We start from the raw sequence: 13,707 nt of genomic DNA on the forward strand, positions 1-13,707 counted from the left end.
TGAATTCCAAGGGGGAAGGCAAAATTACTAAAAAAGGCAAAAAAAACTTAGAAGAAGAAAAAGCTATCTACAAAATAAGGAGAATCAGGCTGGTAGCACACGTCTCTGAAAAACAAAATACTGAAAGTACTGTTTTCAAAGTTCCAAAGGTAGTAGGACTCTAGAATCTCTAGACAGTTCAACTTTCATTCATGTGTGAGGGGAAAAGAAAGGCATTTTCAGATCTAGAAAGGTTTAGACGTTATGCTACTTTTGTACTATTACTGGAAAAGGTTGTTTAAGGAAGTATTCTTGACAAACAGAACAGCCCCAAATAACTCAGAAAATGAGAGCATATGGAGTGTAAGAAACAATCTGCAGTGAGTGAAGTAACCAGTTATAGTTTAGTTAACTCTAAACTGTAGATTATGAGACTGTGTATTCATTAAGAAAGAAAGCTTAATAATTTGGAATAAAATTCCAGGTTATTTCTAGAGTGAACTGACCCAAACACACTAAACAAACTTTGTTACAATAAAGAATTTGACAAAACCATAATCACAGTGGGAGAACAGCAAACTTCTCCCATCATGTAATAAATCATATGGATAAAAATAATTATATAGAGGATATGAGGCGCCAACGAGAAGCTTGCTTTTATAGCTATAAACACAACTCTGAGCCCATCAGAGAGGGTACATCTTTCCAAATGCCCATGAATTCAAAAACTGCTCATGTGTGAGTAAGGCCACAAAAATCAGAAATGCTCTGATAACACTGTCTGAATACAAAAGTATAAGAAACAGTTGCAGGATAACAAAAAAGAAACTGTTAACTACTTAGAAGTTTAAAATAGACAAAGCCCTAGCAAATTCGGTTAAGAAAACAGGGAGGGGCTCCTGGCTGGCTCAGTCCCTAGAACACAAGACTCTGGATCTTGAGGTCGTGAGTTCAAGCCCCATGTTGGGGGTAGTGTTTACTTTAAAAAAAAAAAAAAACTTAGAAAAGAAAAAAAGAAAACACAAATATACGGTGCTAGGAATTACAAGAGAGTAATACACAAGTCTGGGGATTTAAAAGGCCAATAGTCCACTCTGTACAAGTTACACCAACACATACGAAAATTAGATGAAATGAATACTTTCACAGGAAAATAAAAATCAACACAACTAAATCAAAAACTTACAAGAAACTGAAAAGTTTATAGATGAAACAGACAAAAGGCGGTAGGCCCAGATGTTTTATGGCTAGGTCTTATCAAATCTTCAAGAAATAGAAAACTCCTACATATTCTTTAATTTTCCCAAGCATATGAAAAGTTGGTCACCTTTCCAATTCATTCTTTGAGAAAAAAATAACCACGCTGTTGAAGAGAGTATAAAACTACAGTAATTACAGTGTAGACAAAGAGATGACTGGAACAGAGTCAGGAAGATGACTGAGTGAGAATTTAGTGTATGACAAAGCTAGAATTTCAAGCTGAGCGATAAAATGGTGCATCACTCAAAAAATGATTTTGGGAAATGTGGTGATCCATTTGGAAAGAAAATAAAGTTAGATCCTTTTGTCAAAGTATAAATCAAGATAAATTCCCTATAGATTACAGATACAAATACAAATAATAGTCCTCAAAAGCCAACAAGAAAACATGGGAGAATATTTTTACAGTCTTGGATGGGAGATTTTTTCTTTAGCATGACATCAAAGGCCAGAATCCACACAAACACCACTGATTTAACTACCTTATCTCTTAAAATTTCTACATGAATTCTGGTGAAGGGAAATCTGTGAGAATTTAAATTGCATATACCCTTTGATACAGTAAGTCCAGTCTTAGAGAATTTACTTTTAGATATACTCACACATTTGGGCAAAGACGTATGAAGAATATACATTTTGACACTATGTGTAGTAGAGAAAATGTAGGAACAATACAAATATCTAAAAATAGTGTGCTGGTTAGAAAAACTATAGTAAATTCATACAATGGAACACTATGTAGCTATTAAAGAGAATTAAGTCTAGGTATGAAAACATGCCAGTAATTAAAAACAAACAAAAAAACAAACCAAAAGCCTTGTCATTCTGTATAACATGATTACCTTTATAGTTCTGAATAATATGATTGTATATACGCTGAGAAAACATTTCTAAAAAGTGTAAACATAAAGGTGCTATACTCTGGGGAGTGGTTGTTGGGTAAACTTTGGGTAAGATAAGGCAGGCCAAGGGAAATATTTACATTTTACTTCATACAATTTGTTCCAAATCTATCTATTTTAAATTATTATGGCACAAGACACCATGATTAAGGCAAAGAGAAATGACAAGCTGGTAGAAAATATGTACAACATGACAAATAGATAATAGCCTTAATATGTAATCAGCTGTTACAAATCATTAACAAAAAGATGGAAAGTAAAGGTGATGACCATAGCAGCTGTGTTTGCATAGAAATTAATATGGGCAGTTTTTAACTTATTTAATAACCCTTACAACAACCCCATGATGATTACTACCCCCGTATTACAGACCAGGGACATCGAGATGCAAGGAGGTTAAGTCACTTGCCCAAGGTTAAAAGTAGCAAGTGAGAGCACAGAGATGCAGATGCAGGCGGTCTGGCTCCAAAACCTGCCCTGTGCTTCAAACGGCTGATGGGCAAAGGATACAGAAAGACAGTTCATTAGAGGGGGAAATGGCCCATCAGAACTGCTGAGTCTCTAATAACAAATACATATTTTAAAGTATCAGATTGTAAGGAATCATTACATGAGTAATAAGAGTATGGGAGAAAAAGTCCCTCTATCACACACTGGTGGGAAGGAAAAGTAAGCATATCCTCCATGTATCAACATTTATATATTTTATAATTATATATTCTGTATAAAGTTTATACATTCTTAGGCTCAGAAATTCTATTTCAAGGAATTTATCCCAAAAAACTAAGTGGGTAAAAGAGCCAAGATGTATATACAAGGATTTCCACAGCAGAGTGAAAAATCTGAATCTGAATATACATATATATATATATATATATAAGTTATACACACACACACACACACCCATATACATGCAAACACTGGTTATTTCTATATTGAGAAAAAACTTGCACTTTCTACATTTCTGTATTATTTGCTTCTTAAATACTATGCACATATTACTTTTATTAACCAGAAAGTAAGTTTTCAAACATACACCTATGCTTCCAAAATTTCAGAGGTCAGAGACCAACCCTGGCATGAGTAAGCCAGCTATGAGACGGTACAGAGACTTCCTGACCTTTGGACGCCAAGAGCAAAAGTGCTAGTCCTGTGATACATAAAAGCAAAGAAATACCCTAGAGGTTCCTGGAAATCTGAAAGCCTACGTGACAGGAAAACAATGTAATAAGTATTTTTTTTTAAAGATTTTATTTATTTATTTGACAGAGAGAGCACACAAGTAGGGGGAGCAGAGGCAGAGGGAGAAGCAGGCTCCTCGCTGAGCAGGGAGCCCGATGTGGGGCCGGATCCCAGGACTCTGGGATCATGACCTGAGCTAAAGGCAGATGCTTAACTGACTGAGCCACCAGGCGCCCCCAGTGTAAGTATTTAAAGCATGTCCACCACTCCCACCCTACCCTGTCCTTCTCAGACTCTGCAAGTGTGGCTTTGGCGCCTATCCTAGGTCCTGCTCAGGTAGGTAGTGACGGCCACCTCCATGCCCTGGCCTGCACTTTCGCAGCTGCCCCCGGGGAGCCATATTGTCGCAGAGAGTTGGGGCAACTATGTGCTCCGGCTTAGAACCTAATCTTGTAATACATGGCGTTTAGCTTTATAAAGAAAGTAAAATCTGGGATGCCTGGGTGGCTCAGTCGGTTAAGCGTCTGCCTTCGGCTCAGGTCATGATCCCAGGGTCCTGGGATCGAGCCCCACATCGGGCTCCCTGCTCAGCGGGGAGCCTGCTTCTCCCTCTCCCTATGCCTGCCGCTCCCCTTGCTTGGGCTCTCTCTCTCTCTGACAAATAAATAAATTTAAGAAATCTTTAAAAAAAAAAAAAGTAAAATCTATTTGATGAAGAACAGGAACTATGTATTGTAGTAAAATGGTTATCCTCCTGTTGTCGTAAAGTTCTCAGATGAAAGGAAGCTTTCCAACTGGCAAAACTTATTTTCAAGTTTAGAAAATATTCTGCTGGGGCGCCTGGGTGGCTCAGTCATTAAGCGTCTGCCTTTGGCTCAGGTCATGATCCCAGGGTTCTGGGACTGAGCCCCGCATCGGGCTCCCTGCTCCGCTGGGAGCCTGCTTCTTCCTCTCCCACTCCCCCTGCTTGTGTTCCCTCTCTCTCTGGCTGTCTCTCTCTGTCAAATAAATAAATAAAACCTTTAAAAAAAGAAAAAAAAGAAAATACTTGTTATCACACGATCGCTTCTCCCTTGGTTCAGTACAGGGGTCTGTGAACTGTTTCTTATTTTAGACTTTGCAGGTCACAGGGTTCCTATTGCCCCTATTCAACTCTCCATCATAGCAAAAAAGTAAACAATATATAACCAAAGGTCATGGCTGTGTTCCGATGAATTTTTTTTTAAAGATTTACTGAGGGGCGCCTGGGTGGCTCAGTGGGTTAAGTGTCTTCCTTCAGCTCAGGTCATGATGCCAGAGTCCTGAAATCAAGCCCGGCATCGGGGCTCCCTGCCCAGAGTTGGGCCTACTTCTCCCTCTGTCCCTCTCCACTGCTCGTGTGTGCTCTACCTGAAATACATAAAATCTTAAAAAAAAAAAAAAAAGGTTTATTCATTTATTTTTTAGAGAGAGAAGGAGGGAGAGTTTGTGACCAGGGGGAAGGACAGAGGGAAAGAATCTTCAAGCAGACTCCCTGCTGAGCAAGGAGTCTGATCTCATGACCCTGAGATCATGACCTGAGCCAAAACCAAGAGTTGGATGCTTAACCAAGTGAGCCATCCAGGCGCCCCCCAATACAATTTTATTTACAAAAGTAAGTGGTAGGTGAGCCTGGCCCCTGAGCCAAATCTTAAAATAGGGGTTTGCTGACCCCCCGATCTCAGATTACCAGTATTAGAAGTGGCCTGTTTTATCATACTTTTCCCCCCACCATTTATGTTTATCTCAACTCCGGTTCTGAGGTTATGTTCTATAGGCAGTAGATACAGACTTTCTCCTAAGAAATGAGATGTGTGTCAACACCACTGAAATGGACCAACCCTGGTCATTCTCAAATCTCACAGGGAAGACACGGGGACATACACCTCTCAGAGCTGTCCCTGCTCCATGCAGCAGCCACGTGCCTGTGACGGCTGCCACGATCCCTCCTGTCACAGCCCAGATCCCTCTGACCTGGCCCCCACCCCCACACACATAGCCCAATACTGGGCCCTATCCTTTAGTTTAAGAGAAAATGGATATAACGCCAAAGAAATGGTATAAAGGTTTAGAAACGACTCCGAAGGTCTGTATATAAACAAGACTGCAGAATGGGCATATTCTTTTTCTTTTTTTTTTTTTAAAGATTTTATTTATTTATGTGACAGAGAGACAGCCAGCGAGAGAGGGAACACAAGCAGGGGGAGTGGGAGAGGAAGAAGCAGGCTCCCAGGGGAGGAGCCTGATGTGGGGCTCGATCCCAGAACGCCGGACTCCCTGCCCTGAGCCGAAGGCAGACGCTTAATGACTGCGCTACCCAGGCGCCCCAAGAATGGGCATATTCTTGTGACCAAAAACGTGGGTGCCAGTTCATGTCTGTACTGCTGGCAGAAGAGCATCGTGGCTTCACCCTGTCTCTATGGATAACCCAAAGAGCTGCTAAGAATTCTCACACTGCAGTGCCTCCACCAGAGACCACCTCCCAAAAGAAAGGAGCGTTCGCTAACGCAGTGGTCATCAACCTAATTTCTTCCATTAAAAAGTAAAACATAGGAGGAAAGGAAGTTTGCTTTAAAAAGCAGCAATATGTATAGAAAAGAATTAGGAGTGAAAAACAATAAGCTGTCAAGTATCCTGAACCCAAATTGGACAATGTATTAATCTATAATGCTTATAAATGGAAGCAACAATTAGAAAACTCAAAACATTCACATTTCCCTTTTTATTAATTATGACTCAGACAATAAATACTTATTGAGAACCTACTAAATGCCAGGCATTGCGCTAAGTGTTTAGAAACACACACTGTGTATTATTTTCTTTTAAAAACTGCCTATTAATAAAATATGATGCATCTGAGTTGTAGAAACAGGTGAGAAATACATATTTTCGAGTTATCCAGGTACCCTATTAATAAATGAAAACTCATGAAGATTCTGATCTAACAAATCCTTTTTTATAATAAAGAGGCTTCTAGTTAGTGAATTTGCTAGCACTGCAGTTCCTTTCCTAGATATGACACATACTGTGTTCGAGAGCACATATTTAGAGGATGGTTTAATAATATTTATCTGTCCATTAGGAAGAAGTCCTAAGACATGTTGGCTTTATCCTACCATCCCTTATGATTATGGCCTCCAAATTAAAGCTTTAGCTGTGATTCAACATAGCAGAGTAATGCTGCTGCCTGGGGGTGCCCAGAGCATGAGCAAACCTCTGGATGCTGAGCTACTTACAGCGAAAGGGTGGTAAGGGGGAGCGGGGGGAGCTCCTCGGGGCCCTGCTGGTGGAGGCAGCACGGACAGTCCTGTTGAAAAGATGCCAAGTGCGCTGAGGTTCAACCCCGGGATCAGATTGGCTTGTTGCTGGGAACAGAAATGGAGAAAAAGATGAGGGGAGGAGACCAGAGAGGCCCAGCTTGCCTGGGTCAACCTCCATCTCTCGGCTGGTCAGCACCAGTGCCTCCCATCAGCTCTGCCCTGGCCTCGTGGACCACCCTGCTGCCGGCTGGGCCCTCCAAACCTCAAGCTGACCGTGGCATTTATTCGCAGCTTCTCCGAGAGTGTCTATGCATCATAACACAGCCACCCAGGCTCCTCTGGCGGACCCAGGCCACCACACCCTCTCTCCTGCTCACCCCTCATCCCCACCCTGCCCAGTCCTGCTCCCCTCTCGCCGCTGCACACGTTATCCATCACGTAAGGAATGTGCTTCTCCTCCCCCTCCCCTGGCTGGGTCCTGCTCCTCATGTGGGTTTCGCCTGAGCTTGGATGTCCCCTCAGCCAGGAGACCTTCTCTCACCCCAAAGGTCTCCGTGCCAGTGCCCTTTCTATGCGCCCCCACCAACGTGCCTGTGTTTCCTTCAAATACTATGTGAAGCATCATCGCACGGTATTTGCATCGCCTGAGTGGTTGCCTCTTCCCTTTTAGACCATAATTTCCTTGTGGACGGAGACTGTGTTACTCAGTGTCGTGTGTTCAGTGCCTGGTACATAGTAAGTACTCAATAAGTACTTGTGGAGTGAATATGCTTAAAACATATTGAGTTAACAGGTTTTTCCAACTCTATCCAGAGACAGATGAGACCTTTCACCAGGATACCACACATGTAAACTCCATTCTCCAGGTTCAGGATGGTTCACAACTTCAAATTTTTCACCATTTGGTTGCCAGTGTTGCGATCCTCTCGCTTGCTTGATCATTTCCCATTTATACATGGGGACGCTCACCTAGGCTGTGGCGAGTCTGAATTGCACAGCCCTTCGGAGGCAGAGGGATGTCGTCACCTGGCCTGTGTCCTCCCTGCTCCTACCTTTGTCTCCCTGAACACTAAGCAGCTCTCTAACATTTTCTGTTATCTTATCTGTGACTAGGGTCACCCATTATCTTACCGTCTCTTAGGATGTTTGGAGTAGGAGAGCTGGGATCTTTAACCTTGACCTCATCTGATAGCTAAGATCCAGTAATTTTCTTATTCACCTATCAACACATGACTTTGGTGTAGGCATGGATCAGTCTAAGCGGTATGCTCAAGTTGAGGTACGTGGAACACCCAGACCCTTCTGTAGCTTTTCTGGGTATTCACAGAAGAGATGCTTATTGTATGATGTCAAGAGCCCGAAAGAAGAAAATGAGATCATCTGAGGATATTTCCACAGACAAATACACACAAACAGGGAGGTGACAATGTGTTCTCATACTGTTCCACAGTTCTCATGTGATGTGGGCTGCTAGCGGGGGCGGGGCTGGGGCGAGGCGGGGTAGTGTTGTGACCTGAGGAGGAGGGTCCTTAGAGAGTGGCACTGAGGCACTGGGTTTTAGCCTACAGAGCTCTTGGTCAACATTTACTCCTCTGTGAAATATTACCAGGTCTGGGATTTGCTTCAAAGTCATTCAAGGAGGGTGGGAAAGCAGATGGAGGTCCAGAAGAAACAAAATAGGCCATGAGCTGATAACTGTTCACATCGGATTATAGGCATACGAGGACTTATTGCAGTAGCCTTTCCTCTTTTATGTTAGAAAATAATTATAATGAAAAAATGAAAAAAATTACTCCTCTGAGTGGACCTTAGGCTTTGTTGATAGACAAATGTTTTTAACATTTCTGAATGTCAGACTGGTGTCTCCCCATTATAAAGTGAGAATTAGTTATCAGTAATAGGAAGGACATGCCCAAACCTGGACGTCTGCTGGCCACATCAATGAGAGCCGAGGTGGTGGACAACATTTACTGGGTGGATGTGCAGATCAGTAAGGGATGAAAATCAGAGTTTAATTTTAAAGTATGTATTTTTAAATTTAAAAAGTAACAGGACAACATATAGAAAGTTTGTAAAGTAGAAAAAAAATCCCACTTTCCTAGAGTACCAGCTGTTTTTATTTTTGTATGCAGCCTTCCAGTCATTTTGCTCCATAATATTTTACATAACCGTAAGCTGAGTAAAATACACTTCTATGTGCTCTTTTCTTAATGAATGTTATATCATAAGCAATTCTTCATTTTATAATCTTCAAAGTTACGATTTTAATAATTTCATACTATTTCGTCCAGTGCATTTATCGCAATCCACTAGTTGGTTTCCTGCTTGTTTCAATGCTCTTGCCCCAAGAAGGCAGGAATAACTCTGCACATCTATTCTAAGGCACTTCCTCACTAGCTGAATGACAACTATTCTTAGAGAGGCTTGTGTCCTGCCTGAAAACACATGTGAAAACCAGTAGAGAAGAAAGCATTCGGCACTTACATTAACAGCCAGCATATCATTTTCAAAGGCCTCACGGAGCTTCTTCATAATCTCTACCTCTGCACTGGCACAGGCCTCGACTGTGCCCTTCACAGTGATGGTTCTTTCAGGGTTGTATATGCTCAAATCCTGCAAGCTGGCCATCGGGAAAAAAGAGAGATTTCCTTTTTTCAAAAGGAAAAATAAAATCCCAGAAGGGTCACAAACAACTCTTGGTGGAGGATTCCACCACCACACACTGTGGTATCAAATACTTGCCATCTTATCTCAAATCTTAGAGGTGACTTAGCTCATATCCATAGTAGAAAATGTCTGACTGGTAAGTATTTATGCATTTGTTTTGATGGTGTTGGAGAGAATTACATGACTTATGATTATACTCCCATTTTAAGGAAAGGCAGATGAAGGAGTTGGGCATATCAAAGTGCTCACGTTCTCCATTTTGGGCACAATTAAACTGAATGGGTGGCTTACGATGAGATTGTTATCTTGGTCCCCGTCTCATGTTCAATTTTCTTCAAATTTCTGCCTTCTTTTCCAATCAGTCTTCCAACTAAGCCATTGTGGGCCAAGATTTTCAGAGGAATCTCTTCAGCTCTACAAGAGACAAACAACAATTTAACACTTAAGGTGGACACACTGGTTGCCTCCTAAGAGCTACTAAACCATTTTTCCCCCTTTACAAACAGAAGTCATTTTGTTCAGGTACCAAGTGGTGATGGGCTTTAGGTGAGGCTGGTTCCCTCACCAATCCCAGTGCATGCATTCTGATTAACATAAGCCAAACCATGGTAATTATATTTCCTTGTTCAGACAGACTGGAAGTGAGTCCATGAGGCAAATCTGGCCCAATGAAGTATGAGGAGAAGTCGGCTGTATGACTTTAGGAAGGTTTTTTCTTGCTCTTAAAAAAGACAAGGGAGAATATCAGCCAGATGGCAGACTAGGACATTACAGGCCTTCCTAACGCCACAGAGACACCAAGTTAACAACAATAGAGAGACCAAAATACCTCTGTGAGAACTCCAGAGCTCAGCTGAGAAGCTACAGCATCCTGGCCACTGTAAAGCTAAGAAAAGACTCCAATAAAAGGGGTGGGTAAATTTGCAGCATTCCGTGTGGCTACATAAGCTCCTTCCCTTATGCAGCATAGCGAGGAGCAAATGGGAGGAAATCTCCCATACCAGGGATCCTCCCATGGGATGCAAACAAAGGCCTGGACCATACATCCAACATCCTGGCTTATCTGGGAGCCACCTAAGAGACTGGTTTCTGTCTTGCCTCACTTGGAGCACTGATGAGACTGGTGCCAGAGCTTTGGAAGCTGCTGAAAAAGGAGGTGAGCAGTATGTTAGAGCTGTAGTTCCACAGTCAGAAAGTAGGGGGAGAAAGAGATCAGAAAAGGTTTGAGAGGCCCTAATACCTCCAGGAGGGCTGACAAGTGAAGGAAGGTCTTCCCCTGAATGAAGCCAGTACACAAAGAGTAAGAGATGGGTATTTTTTCAAATGTCCCAATCCTAGCAAAACATTAAAAGACATACAAAGAAACAGGGAAATATGGCCTAATCAAAGGATAAAAATATAACTCCAGAAATCAACCCTAAAAAAAATGTGTATCTATGAGCTACCTGACAAAGAATTTACAATAATTGTCACAAAGACACTCAATGAACTAAAAGGGAACACAGACAGACAACTAAACAAAATCAGGAAAACTATGCATGAACAAAATGGAAATACCAACAAAGAGAGAAACTATAAAAAACAAATAATGAAACTAAAAAATACAATAACCGAACCAAAAAAAAAATCATTAAAGAGGTTCAACAGCAGACTCGACAGGCAGAAGAAAGAATGAGCAAACTTGAAGATTGGTCATTTGAAATCATCAAGTCAAAGTAGAAAAAAGAATGAAAAAAGTCTCCACAAAGTACAAAGAAACGCTAAGGAACTTAGGGGCCAGGATCAAATGGGCTAATATACTCATGTGAATCCCAGAAGGAAGAAAGAGAGAGGGCAGAGAGCTCATTTGAAGAAATAATGGCAGAAAACTTTCCAAATCTCCAAATGTAGATTCAAGAAGCTCAAAGAACTCCAACTGGGACAAAACCAAAGAGAACCACATTGCGACACATTATAAGCCAATTTTCCAAAGTCAAAGACAAAGAAAGAATCTTGAAAGCAGCAAAAGAAAAGTGATTATTCACATTCAAGGGAGTTTCCATAAGATTTCTCCACAGAAACTTTGCAGGCCTAAAGGGAGTAGGATGATATGTTGAAAATGATTGAAAGAAAAACACATCAACCGACAAAGCTGTCCTATAAAAATGAGGGAGAAATTAAGACTCTCCGAGTTAAACAAAAGCTAAGGGAGTTCATTATTATTAGACTTACTCTACAAGAAATGCTAAGAGGAGTCCTTTAATGGAAATGAAAGGCCAGTGAGCAGCAACACAGAACCATATGAATATAAGGTTCTCTAGTAAAAGAAATAAACAAATATAATAACCTGTACTATAATAATTTTGATGCACAGAATTTAAATGACAAAAATATTTTTAAAAAGATAAATCTGTTAATGGGTATAAAATATATAAAGACCAATTTGTGACATCAGTAACAAAGTGGGGGTAGAATGTAAAAGAGCAGAGTTTTTTAATATAATTGAAGTTAAGTTGCTATCAGTTTAATATAGAATGCTATAACTTTAAGATGTTTTATATAATTGCAATGGTAACTACAAAGAAAATATCTATAGAATATACATAAAAGGAAATGAGAATGGACTCAAAGAATATCACTAAAAAAAACCCCAAAAAAGCAAAGAGCAAACAAAGCAAAAAACACACAAAAGAATGCAGTAAGAGAGAAAAGGAGGAACAATAAAGCTACAAGAAATACAGAAAAAAACAAAATGGCAAGAGTAAGTCCTTCCCTATTAGTAATTACTTTAAATGTAAAAGAATTAAACTTTCCAATCTAAAAGACATGGATTGGCTGAATGGATTAAAAAAAAAAAAAACAGAATGAAAGACCTCAAATGACAACTTTAAACTTCAAGGAATTAGCAAAAGAATAAACTAAACCCAAAGCTAGTATAAGGAAGGAAATGATAAAGATTAGAGCAAAGATAAGCAAAAGAGAGAACAGAAAAACAAAAGAAAAAACCAAGAACTGGCTTTTGAAAAGATCAACAAAGCTGATAAACATTATCTGATTAAAGAAAGACCACTCAAATATCTAAACTCAGAAATGAAAGAGGGGACATTCAACTGATGTCATAGAAATAAAAATGATTACAAGGGAATACTATTAACAGTTGTACATCAACAAAGAGATAACCTAGATGAAATAGATAAATTCCCAGAAACACACAACCTACTAAGACTAAACCTTGAATAGAAAATCTGAACAGACCAATAATGAGTAAAGAGATTAGATCAGTAATTAAAAACCTCCCAACAAAGAAAAGCCCAGGGCCAGATGGCTTCCCTGGAGAATTCTACTAAACATTTATTTATGTTTTTCTACCAAACATTTAAAGAAGAATTAACACCAATCCTTCTCCAACTCATCCAAAAAACTGAAGAGAGGGAACACTTTCAAGTTCATTCTATGAGGCCAGCTTTATTCTAATACCAAAGCTAGACAAAGACACTTTGAGAAAAGAAAACTACAGACCAATATCCCTGATAAATATTGACACAAAAGTCCTCAACAAAATAGAAGAAAAATGAATTCAAAAGCATTATACATTAAAAAGATGATACATTATGACCAAGTAGGCTGTACTTCTGGAATGTAAGGGTGGTTCAAAATTAAAAAACAACAACAATGTAATATAATGTAGGTCAAAAACCACATGATTATCTCAATTAATGCAGAAAAAGCATTTGACAAAAAAAATTTTTTTTAAAGATTTTTTATTTATTTATTTGACAGAGAGAGACAGCCAGCGAGAGAGGGAACACAAGCAGGGGGAGTGGGAGAGGAAGAAGCAGGCTCCCAGCAGAAGAGCCTGACGTGGGGCTCGATCCCAGAATGCCGGGATCATGCCGAGACGAAGGCAGACGCTCAACCGCTGTGCCACCCAGGCGCCCCATCATTTGACAAAAATGTAACACCCTTTCATGATAAAAAAAAAACTCAACAATCTAGGAATAGAAGGAAACTACCTTAACAAAATAAAGGCCATTTGTGAAAAGCACACAGTGAACATCATATTCAATGGTGAAAGACTGAAAGCTTTTCCTCTAAGATCAGGAACAAGAGAACGATACCCACTTTCACTACTTCTATTCAACTTAGTATTGCAAGTGCTAACCAGAGCAATTAGGTAAGAAAAAGAAATAAAAGGCATCAAAATTGAAAAGGAAGAAGTAAATTATCATGTTTGTAGATAACATGATCTTACATGAAGGAAACTCTGAAGATTCCACAAAAAAACTGTTACTCATTCAGCAAAGTTGCAGGATATAAAATCAACACACAAAAATCAATTGTGTTTCTATAAACTAACAATGAACAACCTGAAAAGAAAATGAAGAAAAGTTTCATTTTACAATAGTATCCTAAAGAATAAAACACTTAGGAATAAACCTAACCAAGGTGATAAAAGATTT

The 13,707-nt window shown here is 39.9% G+C and overlaps 1 protein-coding gene across 2 annotated transcripts in view; it reads right to left on the minus strand.

The window, feature by feature from the left end:
- Window positions 1–13,707, minus strand: part of IGF2BP2 (insulin like growth factor 2 mRNA binding protein 2) — a 152,442-nt gene that overhangs the window by 15,464 nt on the left and 123,271 nt on the right. Inside the window, exons 8-10 of one of the 2 annotated variants that reach the window (XM_026497168.4) lie at window positions 9,560–9,682; window positions 9,086–9,221; window positions 6,578–6,706 (exon numbers count right to left, since the gene is read on the minus strand). In XM_026497168.4, the coding sequence (XP_026352953.1) occupies window positions 6,578–6,706; window positions 9,086–9,221; window positions 9,560–9,682 (388 nt within the window). The remainder of the gene's footprint in view (window positions 1–6,577; window positions 6,707–9,085; window positions 9,222–9,559; window positions 9,683–13,707) is intronic. The other variant, XM_026497179.4, reaches the window with a different exon arrangement.

This window comes from Ursus arctos, unplaced genomic scaffold, assembly GCF_023065955.2.
Source record: "Ursus arctos isolate Adak ecotype North America unplaced genomic scaffold, UrsArc2.0 scaffold_4, whole genome shotgun sequence".
NCBI lineage: Eukaryota > Metazoa > Chordata > Mammalia > Carnivora > Ursidae > Ursus > Ursus arctos.